General features: G+C 44.6%; 1 protein-coding gene across 4 annotated transcripts in view; it reads right to left on the bottom strand.

Moving 5' to 3' along the window:
- The window catches only part of TANC2 (tetratricopeptide repeat, ankyrin repeat and coiled-coil containing 2), a 419,029-nt gene that overhangs the window by 158,270 nt on the left and 244,816 nt on the right, over positions 1-15,943 (bottom strand). For all 4 annotated transcript variants that reach the window (XM_040330204.1, XM_040330205.1, XM_040330206.1 and 1 more), the window contains exon 5: positions 14,734-14,916. In XM_040330204.1, the coding sequence (XP_040186138.1) occupies positions 14,734-14,916 (183 nt within the window). The remainder of the gene's footprint in view (positions 1-14,733; positions 14,917-15,943) is intronic.

Here is a 15,943-nt window from a genome sequence, read left to right as displayed (position 1 = left end):
CTCCACGGCAATTTTGAAATTCAAAACCGGCATGGGTTCCCCCCCAGGAGCATACCAGGCCCTTAGGTCTGGTATGGGTTGTAAGGAGACCCCCCCACGCCGAAAAATTGACGTAGGGGGTCCCCCTACAATCCATACCAGACCCATATCCAAAGCACGCTACCCGGCCGGCCAGGAAGGGAGTGGGGACGAGCGAGCGTCCCCCCCCTCCTGAGCCGTGCCAGGCCGCATGCCCTCAACATGGGGGGGTTGGGTGCTCTGGGGCAGGGGGGCGCACTGCGGGCCCCCCCACCCCAGAGCACCCTGTCCCCATGTTGATGAGGACAGGACCTCTTCCCGACAACCCTTGCCATTGGTTGTCGGGGTCTGCGGGCGGAGGCTTATCGGAATCTGGGAGTCCCCTTTAATAAGGGGGCCCCCAGATACCGGCCCCCCACCCTAAGTGAATGGATATGGGGTACATCGTACCCCTATCCATTCACCTGTAGGCAAAAAGTAAAATGTAGTAAACACACAACACAAGGCTTTTTAAAATATTTTATTATTCTGCTCCGGAGGCCCCCCCTGTCTTCGTTATTAGCTCAATTACCAGGGGGGGCTTCTTCTTCCGCTCTCCGGGGGTCTTCTCCGCTCTCCGGGGGGGCTTCTCCGGACTCCGGGGGGCTTCTTCCATCTTCTCCCCTCTTCCGCTCTTGACTCGGCGAACCCCGGTTCTTCTGCAGCTCTCCGGTGCCTTCTTCTTCAGCGCTGGCTGCCTGCTATGTTTGTGTGTTAGCTCGATTTCAAACAGGCAGCCGGCGCGGTCTTCTGTGACGCCAGGGTCTTCTGGTCTTCTGTTCTTCCGATGTTGCCTCGTCGCCTGTTGTCGCTGTAATGATGGAAGCGCGCCTTGCATCACATTTATATAGGCATCACCGTCCCATCATGCTCCGGCAGGTACCCACGTGGTGGGTGCCTACCCACGTGCACCCACCACGTGGGTAGCCTTCTCAGTGACTGCCCCGACTGACCCCAAACCGTGTATCCTGGGCATCCTAGATGACCTCCACCTGGAGGACAATTTTAAACCACCCATTGCAAGAGCTCTATTCCAAGCACTGCTACGCATCCTTAGGCGATGGAAGGCAGCTGAACCACCCCTGCTCAAGGAATGGATTAATAAGGTGGGAGACACGTTGTGACGCAGGAGAAAATTTGAAAAGCAGTAGTCACCCTGGCTAAGCACCCCGGGATTATTCCCGGTGGACCTCGTACTAGATAGGTTACTGCTTTGAGAATATTGAATAAGGAATAATTTGGGGTATTGCCGTTGGAGGGGACAGGTGAAGCAATTCATGTGGGCAGAAGGGCGATCTTTATAAACTAAGTTGCAATTACCATGCATGGGGAGGTGGGATGGTGATGACTGGACATAATGTTTGTGCACTATGATTTGGTGGAACTGGATGTTACGACATGTATGTAAAACCTTTTTCTTTAATAAACTTGTTTCTGATAAAAAAAAAAAATGTAAAGCCCCGTACACACGAGAGGATCTATCCGCTGGTATTTATCCGCGGATCAGTTCCAGCAGATAGATCCTGTGGTGTGTACGGCCCAGTGGATATTTATCCGCGGATATTTTTCGGGCCGATGGATTTCCAGCGGATAAAAATGTCTTAGCATGCTAAGAAATCTATCCGCTGGAATCCTGTCCAGCGGATTGATCCGGTGGTCTGTACAGACTCACCGGATCAATCCGTCCGATCCCCTCCCTCGCAAGCGTCGTAATGATTCGACGCATGCGTGGGAAGTCTTTACCTTCCAGCGTCGCACACGTCTCCGCGTCATCATCGCGGCGACGGCGCGACACGTCACCGCGGATGGATTCCGCACGGATTTCGATCTGATGGTTAGTACAACCATCAGATCAAAATCCGCCAGAGGATTTATCCGCGGGAACGGTCCGGAGGACCGTTTCCAGCGGATAATCCTCTCGTGTGTACGGGCCTAACGAATTATAGGAAAACTCTCCATTATAGTTAGACGTAAAACTACATTCTGCAGAACAGCAAAGTGCCACCAGGAAACTGAATTCCATTAAGCCTTCGTGGAGGGGGAGCGCCTAGGGAGACTCCGCTCCAATTTTCTTCATCAATTTTCAACAGTGCAGGTCACTTAGAAAGACCAAAACTTGTCCCCTACTGCCTACAATATCAGCACGAATGTCAAGATGCATAAATCTGAACATGGCTGCTTTCTATTCCCAATTTCCCATGCCAGCATAACATGTAACAAACAATGCCACACAAACAAGATTGGCCCAGTTCAAGCTCTGCTCCTCATAAATTTCTTATAACTGATTTGCATGTTTTTCGATACAGAGCCCAGAGGGCTTTATACGAGAATTTGATGGGTGTGTGGCTCACAGAAGGCGCAGAAATAATTTCACATAAACAATACCATTAGGAATGTCTAGCCTGTGTATTTGCTGTGCTACGGGGAGATGCAAATGCTCGCTGTATGCAGAGGGAAACAATTGTATGTCTGGGACCAGAGCAACGTGATCATTCCTCCCCCCCCCCCTTCATGTACGTCACTGGGTCCCACTTCTAGCTGCGGAGCAAGGATTAATCGCGTCACTCCTCAGACTCTGACGCCTTCATACTCGAAAGGTCTTGCGCTGATCCAGAAGCTGGTGCTGTGTGCGGAGCCTGCTCCCTGGCACATCAGAGGACACAGACAGAATACTCAATAAGATAAGCAAGAGTAGAGATGATTTAACGGGTTTCAAGCAACACCACAGTTTACCTTTCTCCGTTGTAAGATTAAGCTTTACAATGTCACATAATTCCACAGCTGCCTAATAAAGCAACTGCACAAAGACCTGTTCAGGCTGCATTGCACCACTGCACACAGGATCATGTAACATATCCAACGCACTGTGTGTGTCACAGCACCGTACATCACCTTGCTAGATGTTGCTCACCAATAGCATACATGGCAAGATCCACATGTGCAAGGGTTTCAGATAGTTCACATTTCATTATAGGGCATAACTAATATGGTAGAAGAATAATCTCTAGACCAGGGGTAAGGAACCTCAGCCCTCCAATTGTGGTGAAACTACAAATCCCATCATGCCTCTGCCTCTACGAGTCATGTCGGTGATTGTCAGGGTCTTGCAATGTCTCATGGGACTTGTAGTTTTACCACAGCTGGAGGGCCGAGGTTGCCTACCCCTGCTTTAGACCAATCCATTTATGATATGTTGTTGCTCGATGGTAAGTGCATGATGCCTAATCTATACAATTTTAAGCCGGCCATGTATGGTTCGAATCTGCGTGAGGGATTCCCCCATCAGCACTGACTGACCCAAGATTGCAGGAAATAAAATGGCTCCATCTATGGTTGGCTTTAGCTGGACTTTGATTACCAGAAGATAACTATGGTCCATGGCAGAAGCAACCAATTGTCAGAATGGCATACTTTTAAGCAGTCACTATTGTTTACTGTATGATGACACCGATAACAGAAGTGTCTGGGCCCCTCTATGAACCCAATGAAAACCACCTGTCAACAGATAACATGGTTTATGCTGCCACACGTGGCACAATCCAATCCTTGGATTTAACTTTTACATCCTTTTTTTGTTTCTTGAGGCAGAAGAGTGAAAGCTGTTTGCCAGGCTTTGCCCGTGCTAGCAGGGTGAGAACTTGGGACACACAATTGGTGCCACATGCACTTGCAGTATTTTTAAACACTAAACTATAGGTGGACTTTTTATGATGGTCTTAGGATAAGGTGGAGATATACGAATGATGCCTGCAGCTGTCACGCTAGTATCGTGTGACACAAAAAATTGCAATGACCGCCATTTTATTTCCTAGGGTCTCTGCCAATATTTTATATATATTTATATGTACACACACACATACATACATACATACATACATACATATACACACACACACACACACACACACACAAAGGGTTCTGGGTCGTTTTCTAGCAAAAACATTTTTTTACATGTAGGTGAGGAATGCCAGAGTAGGCCTGGGCTGGCAGTGGTTAAAGAGACAAAACATGGTAAAAGGTGCATAGAATGTATTGAACATACACCTTTAACGTTTATGTCCACTGTTACAGCCAAATTGGGATAACACTTACTTTTTATATATATATATAGATATATATATATATATATATATATATATATATATATATATATATATATATATATATTGTGACAGGGAGTCAGGTAAATCTGTGGGTGTTGTCACAAACGGGAGATACATTTCTGCCTTGTTTAGACAATTCACCAATTGTTATTAGGCGTCGGCTGCAAAAGTAGCCAGAAAAGGTCTAAGGGCGTTGGAAAACTTCAGCTGTTCAGAATGAGGCAATTAAGACCTCTATAAGTAATCCAGAGGATTACCACGGATTTGCTGCATCCTGAGGCTTTCTGAGTGAAGGAGAACAGTAGCTGAAAGTCTTCTGAGGAGGTGAGCTGGTGATTGATTTTTCTGTGTGATAAAAATCAAAAGACTATTGTTTTTCTGCTGTATGACCAGCAGTGTCTGCCCAGCACTAGGCTGTGCCAGACTCCCTAGATAGGTTCCTGTGTGGTGAAGATAGACGCCCCAAGTGGCCAGGGTTTATTTTATGTTTGATTTTGTTTATGCTGTTTGGATGCTTGCACTGTTTTCCAGCAAGATGGACGAATAAACCAAAATCTTTGTTTTTCAACCGTCTTCGACTGCCTTTCTGTATAAATTCAGTGTGAAGTGAACCCATCCAGGGGGTCACACACCCCGCTACCGAGCTAACCCCTTACAATATATATATATATATATATATATATATATATATATATATATATATATATATATATATATATATATATATATATATATATACACACATACATATATACAGGGCTTTTTTTCTGGGGGAACTTGGGGGAACTCAGTTCCACCACCTTTGGCTCAGACCCTTTGGTCCCTTTGGTGCCTGCTCACTACAATTACTTGTAAACACAGAAGTCTGGTTTCTGTGTTTACAAGTGACAGCTCTGCACTCTGTGTGTAACCCTCTGAACTCTGCACTCTGTATGTAATGCAATTCTGGTATTTAATGCCTCTTTAAGACCCTTCTACTGTTTTTGAAATCTGAACAGGGTCGTGGTTGAGTTCCTGTACCTATTTTCTGAGAAAAAAAGCTCTGCATATATACATACTGTGTGAATGGGAACACAAGACAAGCATGTAATGAGGTTTTCTCAAATTTGACGTAGGCTTTAAAAATTTTGAGGTGGTACATTTTATATTTCTTGATTTCTTTGAACAATTGATTGAAACCATCTGAAGTAGCAGGAAGATTGTTGCATGTGTGCCCACCAACATTGATCTGCATATATAAACTGCAGAGGGGGCCCATAATGATACACAATGCTGCAAATTCAAGTGATTATACTGCAGATTTCTACTACCTGACAATTAGATAAATTGTTGTACATACAAACCCAGAATCGGCTAAGGAGGACAAGTCCACTGTCATATGCACAGCATCACAATTAAGGTCTTATAGCATTCAGAATCTTCAGACTGCCCCTCCCCTTTCTCAGATCCATTCTATTAGAGCTGCAGACAAACGCATGACTCATATGAACAACAAATGAAATATTGCCAGATTTGAACTGATTATCTCAAATAACTAACTGCCTTCTTGTTTTTTTCCCTTTTCTTCTGCTGCATCTACTCTACTCCTACGGCAGCCATTGCAGCACCAAACAAGGCAGTCTGACTCCTCCGTCTGTAATATATTATGAGGCTTTCTCATAAAAGACAGTAGCAGTTGGACTTATGGATTAATGTGTTTGCGGCACTGAAATCCTAAGCAGTTTTGTCAGCTCTGGCCAGTTTTCCTCTGCTGGTCTACAGAACACCTCCCCTTTGTGTGATGGAGATGAAGAGAAGGGGTAGCGTATTGTAGTCCAGCAAAAGAGAACACTGCAAAATATGTTTTTTTTTTTTATTTGATTTGATTAGCTTATACTTTTTTCACAAGGGCAATTCATCTCTACAGTTGGCACTATAAAGAAAGAGGGTTTGGATGCCAGGATGTGTCTCTGTGCGGCTACCTCTTATATACCAGTTGACACCAACTTTATAGTGTTCTATATCAACCTTTCACCAATTATCTGTTCTCACCAAGTGCAGGGCTAGGCCCTCCCTTGGCTTCAGTGTTGTCAGCTGTCCAATGCCTCTCACACGAGCCCAGCTGTACTCAATTCTCATTGGATGGTATACTAAAACATGCTGTGAAGACCAGCTACCCCAACAGGCAGATTCTTGGAGACACACTTCCATTTATGTTCTTTTGTTTTTAAATAGCTTTATTGGAATGTTTCACTTACGATATCTCCACAAAAGATATGTATGATTGACCTTCTTATAAACGCCCCTGAAGAAGGAAACATATATACTCTGAAACGCGTTGGTTGAATTACGAAAACTTTACAGTCAATCATTGTGGTGATTTTGTACTTTGTACACCGCAATTGTAACCATTCCAATACAGTTTGTTTTTATTACACTTACTATGTTTAATAAAATAATTTTTTTCTATAAATTATGTTAGTGCCTTAAAAGTCCAGGGATATCCTCCTCCTGTCTAAAAAGAAAAAGAGGGAACACGCTACAGAGCCAACTCTACACCTTACAGGGGGGTAGCTTACGCTCTATAGCAGTGATGGCGAACCTTGGAACCCCAGATGTTTTGAAACTACATTTCCCATGATGCTCATGCAATCTGCAGTGTAGGTGAGCATCATGGGAAATGTAGTTCCAAAACATCTGGGGTGCCAAGGTTCGCCATCACTGCTCTATAGCGGGACAGCCTTTAGCCTACATTAAAGTGGAAGCAAACCCATCCATAAAACCGTTTCATTTAAGGCACCTGCCAGAAATGCAACACTCCTATTGGTTGCGCTCTTAACCAAACTGTCAATTGATCCAATGGCTGGTGTCATAACTGATCACATGTGCAGCATCATGGCAGTTGTAGCTTAAACAGAGGCAAAGATGGGAGCTTCCTTGGCTGAAAACGATAGGGGGGGGGGGGGGGTTTACTTACACTTTAAAGCAGAGTTGCACCGAAAGAAAAAATATTAAAAGTCAGCAGCTACAAATGCTGCAGCTGCTGACTTTTAATATATGGACACTTACCTACCCTGGGAGCCCGCGATGTCGGCACCCGAAGCCGATCTGTCCTTTGGCTAGAAGCGCCGCCCTCTTCGGCAAGGGAATCATAAAGTGAAGCCTTGTGGCCTTACTTCCTGGTTCCCTACTGTGTATGCGTGAGTCACGCTGTGATCCCACTGGTCCCTGCTGTCTTCGGGGACCTGTGTGTCTCCCAGAAGACAGCGGATGAGGGACGGAGAAGGTGCCGGACGTGGTGTAGGTTTCCATGGCGACCTATGCTGGTAAGTGGGATAAAATACCTGGATTACACAGGTATCTGCCCCCTCCTCCCCCTGAAAGGTGCCAAATGTGGCACCAGAGGGGGGGGGGGAATTCGAAAAACGGAAGTTCAATTTTTCGGTGGAACTCCGCTTTAAGTGGTACTGCAAAAAAGAAAAAAACTCTGAATGCCGAATATCGTCTGTATACCAAACATGCGACACACAAACACTAGGGCCCAGATTCTCAAAGGGCTTACGACGGCGCAACGCCATTTGCGCCGTCGTAAGTCCTAATCTGGGCCGTCGTATCTATGCGACTGATTCCATAGATATCCATTAGATCTGACAGACGTAAGGCTCTTATGCAATTTTTTTTTCCGCCACTAGGTGTCGCCTCCGTCGTTTTCCCCCGTCGTCTATGCAAATTAGCTATTTACGCGAAATTCCCAAACGTACGCGCGGTCGATGCAGTGAAGTTACGACGTTTCCGTATCTTTTGTGACGCGTAAAGTTGCCCCTGCTATATGAGGGGCAACCAATGTTAAGTATGGGCGTCATTCCCGCGTCAAAATTTAAAAATGTACGTCGTTTGCGTAAGTCGTCCGTGAATGGCGCTGGACGCTATTTACGTTAACGTCGAAACCAATGACGTCCTTGCGACGTCATTTAGCGCAATGCACGTCGGGAAATTTTAGGGGCGGGCTTGCGCCGGAGGATTTACGCTACGCCGCCGCAACTTTACAGGCAAGTGCTTTGTGAATCAAGCACTTGCCCCGTAAAACTTGCGGCGGCGTAACGTAAACAAGATACGTTATGCCCGCATAGTTTTACGCCCAGATACGAGAATCTGGCCCTATATTTGCAATTATAAAGGCAAACACCTTTTTTTTAAGCACACAGTCCAAGTCTACATGCTCCTGTAAATTATTGAGGTTTGTAATGTCTTAACATTTGACAGCGAAAGAAAACACTTGGTTCCTGCATAACGTTAGTGTCTCGCTGCAAGAGATGCATTTTACAGAGTGTATCGATCCCTAAAGCAGAGTTTATGGCGTAGCAGTCCCTTCGGGAGATATAGAACATACGTCTCTATGTGAGTCAGACCTGCGGAGCCTCATTAGAGGATCAAACGAGTTAACACAATAAGCATTTAACTCTCTAGAAACTATTGCCCAAGAAGAGAACATAAGCAATCAGCCAGAGACAAACCGCTTTTCCAGAAACACAAATTTTGTCTTAAGCATGTTTTTTCTTCTGTTACTGAAGAATTTGCAGACACTGCATTAATTCAGCAGTGCAAAAATATTAGGTGTTAAACAGCACCACCTAGCAAAAAGATCGCTTACAGAACTGCTATGGTACCAAAGTCATCTGCTCCAAAGAAGCCTGGCAGCTAGACGCAGGGTACGCAGCCATTTTTGTTAGACTGAATAAATAAGAAAGAGAATACAAGAGGATCAGTCCTGTTCACCACCCCGCAATGCCAGGAGCTTGGCTGAATTCACAATCAGTCTCCACACAGCAGTCCTGCTGCGGTGCATAGAACTAAATTAAATGTGACTTCGTACATTTCAAAAAAGAAAAAAAAAAAGAAAAAGAAAAGTTTTCCCTTGTTGCCTGTAGGTGGCGTTACCACTTCAGTCCCATGTTGGAACTGAGCAAACCATAATGTGTTGAGTGACCCCTCTCAGCAGCAGCCCAGTGGGAGAGGTGCCCTGATGTGCATGCTGGGAGGGGGTACTTAAGGGGCAGATGTCGTTTTTCAGGGCCTTCGCCTCGTGGCCCTCCTGGCGTGAGGTGGGTGTGCGTGATTTCAGTCTCGGGACCACGTTGGTCTGAGGCTGTGTTCCTGTCGAGAAGGCCCAGCTATGGTGGCTGGGGCCTATGGTTCTACAGGGGATGCCAAGCTGTCCGCCCAAGTGGAGGAAGCTTCTTAGCGAAGGAAACCGGGGGAGGACCTGCCCTGGAGGGCACAAGCAAGGCAAGCTGATGTCTCGGGATAGGCCTGGTAACCTCGTTAAGGAAAAAGGATCCACTACGCAAGTTGTCTTATAGTCCGCCGGATTGGCTTAAAGGCTTTTTGGCTGCAAGGCAGAAATCCGGTGGCAGAGGATTCCTGACCATCAATTCTGTGTTCTCAGACAGTCTGTGGCAGAGACTGTTTCTATACTGTCCGTGCATCACTCCGGCTGCTAGGCCATGAGAGAGGGGCCTATCCGGGTGAGCAATACCCACTCAGGAGTGAGTGGCGAATATTGGAACTTTGAATACTTTTCTGCGTTCTGTACCGCGTGCCTGAACCTTCCCCTTCTATCTATACTCTCTACTTCCTTCACAAGTTTATGCAGCCTACAATTGAAGGTTTTACATCTTTTGTGGACAAATTACAATTTCTACAAATTTCCTCCCCTGGACAACGAACTTAGAGGTAACGTGCAAAACCCAAAATCTAAACCAGCAGCTCCTACGGGGGTAGGGCTACATATATAAAGTAGTTTCTCTCCAGAATCCGAAAATGCATTCCAGTAGACAATATCCTACCCCCAACAGGCTTTAAAGCGGGGGTTCACCCCCGGCATCATCAAGGTATGTAGGACATGGCTGCATTATGTGGGGGACATGGCTGCATTATGTGGGGGACATGGCTGCAATATGTGGGGGACATGGCTGCAATATGTGGGGGACATGGCTGCAATATGTGGGGGACATGGCTGCAATATGTGGGGGACATGGCTGCAATATGTGGGGGACATGGCTGCAATATGTGAGGGACATGGCTGCAATATGTGGGGGACATTTAAAAAAAGTATCGGTATTCGGTATCGGAGAGTACATAAAAAAAAGTATCGGTACTTGTACTCAGTCCTAAAAAAGTGGTATCGGGAAAACCCTAGTAATGCAAAGCACAACATGAGTCGGATGCTCCTCTTGTAAGCAACAGGGCCCAACAAATGATAGCTAAAGGCAGTCATCCTGGTAAGTGTAGAACGGATACAAGATAATGTCAGAAACAATCAACAAGGAAGAGATGCAGGATCTCATCCAGAAATGGAAACCAATTGCCTTTCTGCATATGACACGACATAGCCTTACGTCTAATATACTACAGGTGAGTTAGAAGCTTAGAAATGATTGTGATCATACAGCCCTGCTCTCAGTCAAAGGTAACAGTATAATGTGGGGGTGTAGCAACCAGACTGGAGCTGTCACTTTTCCACTGCAGATACTAAAATAATAGTTGGCAAGAGCATGGTTACATTAGGCAAACACGGCCTGGCTTTCCCTTCCTTCATATTATATAACCACTGATGCAAAGGTGACAGATATCACATAGAACAACACACAAGCAATTATTGAGAACTTTTTAGATTTACTATCCAATATTAAAATATCACCTATTGAGCTGCTACTTCTATTTTGTAAAACCAAATATCAACATGTATACAGTACATAATGTGGCTTAAAGGGGTTGTAAACCTCTGAAATGAAAAATGAACAGAACATATCCCTTAATAGTGTGTACTAGACTCAATACAAAGCACCTGGTGTGCTTCTGGTCTGCTCTCTCCTCCCTCTGTTATCTGCATGAGTCACTTCTAAAAGTATATCCCAACACCACAGCATTCCGAGGGATGACCTTGCTTTCACACCCCCCCCCCCCCACCTCCAAAACACAGAAGGTGACGGGCAGCCTCAGCAGCGCAGGTTTCCCAAAGAGACTGTGTAGAGGTGGGTGTGTCCATTCCCTCCACTCAGGTCTCAGTTTACACTCAGATCCCTGCTGTGCAGTGTATGATATCATATCCCCACCCCTTGTCTTACGGAGCTCAGCTGTGGTGTAAAATGCATGCTTTAGGAGGCTGTAGAGGAGAGACGGCTGCAGATAAACAGGTTCAAAATTCGTAAGAGGGTATGTTTAATCTCCGTGTAATACCTGAGGCTAGTCCGCTTCCAGGTGTTATTGTCAAAGCTTTACTGAACAAGCCGACATTAGAAGCCGATAGTTATTATGCACAGCTGCACCAGATTCTGCATGCTCTAATTTTAGTAAATCTGTCCAAATGTGCAAGGAAACACAAAACAGGTAAAGTGCAGTATCACAACTGTCATCCACATAATACAATTACAGGAAATGGGAACCTACAGACTTCCAAGTCTAGTTTAAAGTGTTTTTTTAAATGTGAAGCATAAAAAAATATATATCACTTCACAGGAGTCCTGAGTATTCTTTATGGAGATCTGTCTTAAAGGATCTTCTGAGTTGAACTCGTGTTTCTTTAGGTTTGGTTGGACTGCTATAAATAGGCCGTTTCCATCCCACAAACCAGCCACTGAGCAAGGATATGGTGGTTTATAGGCACCCCTTGTAAGTGAAAATACACGATTCACACTTTAACTTGTAAAATGGAGAAAAGGTTGCGCTAATAACTGAAAAAATAATGTATAGTGAAAACAATATAGTAATGATATACTAGAACATATAATCCGCAGCAAAGTGTTCTAAAATAAACCACTATGTGCATGAAAACATAAATACATCAAATATAAGTCCCAGTGAAAAAATTCTAAAAATATTAAATATAAGTCCCAGTGAAGGAAATCCAAAAATATGAAAAAGTGAAAATGGCGTTAAAAGGTAAGTCCACCATCACCAGGATGAAAGGAAAATGCCGCTCCTTAAAGGGGTTGTAAAGACAAAAATATTTTCCTCTTAAATTAAAGTCTGACAGTAGCTGATAAAGTAAAAGGTAATGTTTTGCATTATAACTAGTTTGATACCTGTTGAAATCGAGCTGTTTTATTCACCTCCGTCACTCCTGAATCGTTATTCTCACTGACTTCCTGGTTTGCGGTGCGCATTCATTCTTGCTACATCTACATTCTTGCTACTACATCTCACTACAGTTCCCATTAGGCTTAGCCTCCATGCCTGTGAGGGATAAGAGAGCATCTTCACGCAGGGCTGTAGTCATAGGGAGGGGGTGAGCACATTCTGCTTTCCACCATGCAAAACGGCTCAGATGCTGGTGGAAAGCAAGAAGAGGAGTGACAGGAAATGGCATTTTTAAACCTGGATTACTGTATTTTGGAGGTCAAAAGGAAAAACGAGGTAAGTGATATTTAAATGCTCTTGCTTACAGCAATCAATTGATCTAATAAAAAACAAACCTTTAGTGTTCCTTTAAGGATACAACAGGGGAGGTACTAAATACCCTCATCAGACACGTAGGACCTCCTGTACAAGCAAGGTCATAGAAGCTTGCAGATATAACCCTCTGCAGGGTCTTACGGACTCCTCCGCTCCTTCTCTCCATCCTCTGTATCCCCTCCAAATGACGTTCAACGTGACCCCGGAAGCATGAGCCAACGTGTCTTTTTTTTGCCGGCTATTTTATCTGTTCTCACGAACATATTTTTAACTTATTTGTATCATATTTTGTAATAAACCGAGGAGTGGTTAACTATATTTACACTATCTCGAGTCCCTTCTATTCTCTACGTTTTCTCCCTCGACGAGCTTTAATACGCTTGCGGATCCCTTGGTTCATCAGCGTGAGGATGACATTTGGAGAGGATACAGAGGACGGAGAGAAGGAGCGGAGGAGTCCGTAAGACCCTGCAGAGGGTTATATCTGCAAGCTTCTATGACCTTGCTTGTACAGGAGGTCCTACGTGTCTGGTAAGGGTATTTAGTACCTCCCCTGGTGTATCCCTGAGGAGCGGCTTTTTCCTTTGATCCTGGTGATAGTGGACTTGTCTTTTAACGCCATTTTCACTTTTTCATATTTTTGGATTTCCTTCACTGAGACTTATATTTGATATTTTTAGATTTTTTTCACTGGGACTTATATTTGATGTATTTATGTTTTCATGCACATAGTGGTTTATTTTAGAACACTTTGCTGCGGATTATATGTTCTTGTATATCATTACTATATTGTTTTCACTAGGGTTGTCCCGATACCACTTTTTAGGACCGAGTACAAGTACCGATACTTTTTTTCAAGTACTCGCCGATATCGAATACTGATACTTTTTTTTAAATGTGTCCCCAAATGCAGCCATGTCCCCCCACAAATGCAGCCATGTCCCCCCACAGATGCAGCCATGCCCCCCCCATATGCAGCCATGTCCCCCATATATGCAGCCATGTCCCCCCAAATATGCAGCCATGTCCCCCATATATGCAGCCATGTCCCCCATATATGCAGCCATGTCCCCCCCATATATCCAGCCATGTCCCCCCCCATATATGCAGCCATGTCCCCCCCCATATATGCAGCCATGTCCCCCCCCCATATATGCAGCCATCTCCCCCCATATATGCAGCCATCTCCCCCCCATATAAGCAGCCATGTCCCCCATACCTAGATGCTGCCGCGCCCCCGCCGCTTATTTAATACGGGCGGGGAACATTACAGCTTTCATTTGAATAGCTGTAGTGTTTCCCGCCGCGTATAGACACTCCCCCTTGCTCGGGATTGGACAGATCACCCGTCCAATCCCGAGCAAGGGGGAGTGTCTATACGCGGCGCGAAACACTACAGCTATTCAAATGAAAGCTGTAATGTTCCCCGCCCGTATTAACCAAGCGGCGGCGGCGGCGGGGGGGTGGAGGGGCTGAGTATTCGGCCAGGCATCGGGGGCATTTGCTGGAGTACAATTACTTGGTATCGGTCCCGATACCGATACTAGTATCGGGACAACCCTAGTTTTCACTATACATTATTTTAGATTTTTCAGTTATTAGCGCAACCTTTTTTCCATTTTACATTTTATTCCACATGAATATTGCATGTTTTTAGGTGTCGCAGCTTTATTTTCATTATATACATATTTTTTCACTTTTTTCACTTTAGCGCAGTGCAGCTTCCTTTTGAGAATCCCACTTTAACTTGACTGAGATAATAAAATACATGTATTGGCTTAGTTAGAAGAGAATGGAGATGAGTGTTACTTGTCCTCCTGGACAAGTATGACCAACCTGTGGGTAGCCCAACAAACACATAAGGATTGCCAACCAAACAGGTTGAAATTGACGGATCAGCCAATGATCATGTTAGGTCTTTGGGAGAATTAAAACGCCCAACATTCATTACTAACAACCACTCCTGACGGTCATACATTTGCAATTTAAAAACTGTAATTTGGGGAATAAAAAATATCAAAGGAATTATGGTTTTGATAAATTCAATAGCTTCCCTAAAATAATTATTTTCACAAGGTACATTTTTTTATTTTCTTTTAACATGAAGAGCCCCATTGTCTGCTGGAGAGTCTGTTCTTACCAGTCAGTTTCTTGACAGGCTGCAGTCGCACACTGATGGCTTGGTGGGTGAGCAGGGGAGAGGATGGCAGCGAACGGGACATGCCCTCCATTATGCGTATATGCTGCATGCCTTCAGTCACAGGGATGGGGGTGATGGAGTAATCTGGCTCAAACGCACAGTCGTTTTCAGAGGAGGAGCCACCTGCCAGAGAAAGTGGAAAACGTTCAAATTCATATAAAATTAAACTTAACAGTAGACTGTGTAATAAATATGTATAAGCAATACTCGACTTAAGAACATCAAAGAGGTGTAACTGATGAATGCAGGTCTTACACTAAATTAACATCACCACAAAAAAAGAAAAAATACAACTCCAGAAAAATCTTTCTTACTGAGGAAAAAAAAACTTTTTTATTTTTTAAGAGTTTTTAAAGAGTTTTTAAAGAGTTTTGGTAACTCTACCAATCAGGCACTTACAGGAGTAAAGTCTCATGGTTTTTCACCTTAATACATTGTATTCATTAAGGTGAAAAGCCTTCTGTGCTTCAGCTTCCCCTCCATTCCCCCCCTTTTCTTACCCGAACCCAATTGTTCCACCGATGCGCACAAGCCCAGCAGCTCCAGCCGCTGTCTCGGGTCCTCGTTGGAAATATTGGCAACAGCAGGAGCCATCGTCTCCCGCTGATGCCAATCAAATCCAGTGACAGAGGAGCCGGGAGGCGGGGCTGTCCGTGTCAATGGAGGCAGCAGCAGGATTTGGGAGCGCGCCCGCACAAGTGCCACCATGGAGAGCGGCTCTCTACGGGGGCACCCAATGAAGAGGAGGGGCCAGGAGCGCCACCGGGGGATCCCAGAAGAGGAGAATCGGGGCCGCTCTGTGCAAAACCTTTGCACAGAGCAGGCAAGTATAACATGTTTGTTAATTTAAAAATAACGTTTACAATCACTTTAAGCTTTAGACAAGACTTCTTGTGGCCATTTATCTCTACTACATGTCATGGTTGAACAGGTCAAAGAGGATATTCGCTCTTTAAAAATTCGTATTTAAATCAAGCCCTTTTACTAGCGATTTAAATCATGATTTAATCATGATTCATGAATTGTGATTTAAATCGACTTGATTTAAATAAAATCCTCCCTGGATTAGATATATTTTTTTTATGATAAAGCACATATCACATTTTCATGCAGTTGGCAAATGCTTGTATGCTTTTATTTTTTAAGATTT

This window comes from Rana temporaria, chromosome 12 (assembly GCF_905171775.1).
Source record: "Rana temporaria chromosome 12, aRanTem1.1, whole genome shotgun sequence".
Lineage (NCBI taxonomy): Eukaryota > Metazoa > Chordata > Amphibia > Anura > Ranidae > Rana > Rana temporaria.
Note: the sequence above shows the minus strand (reverse complement) of the source record. Positions and strands in the feature narration are given on the sequence as shown.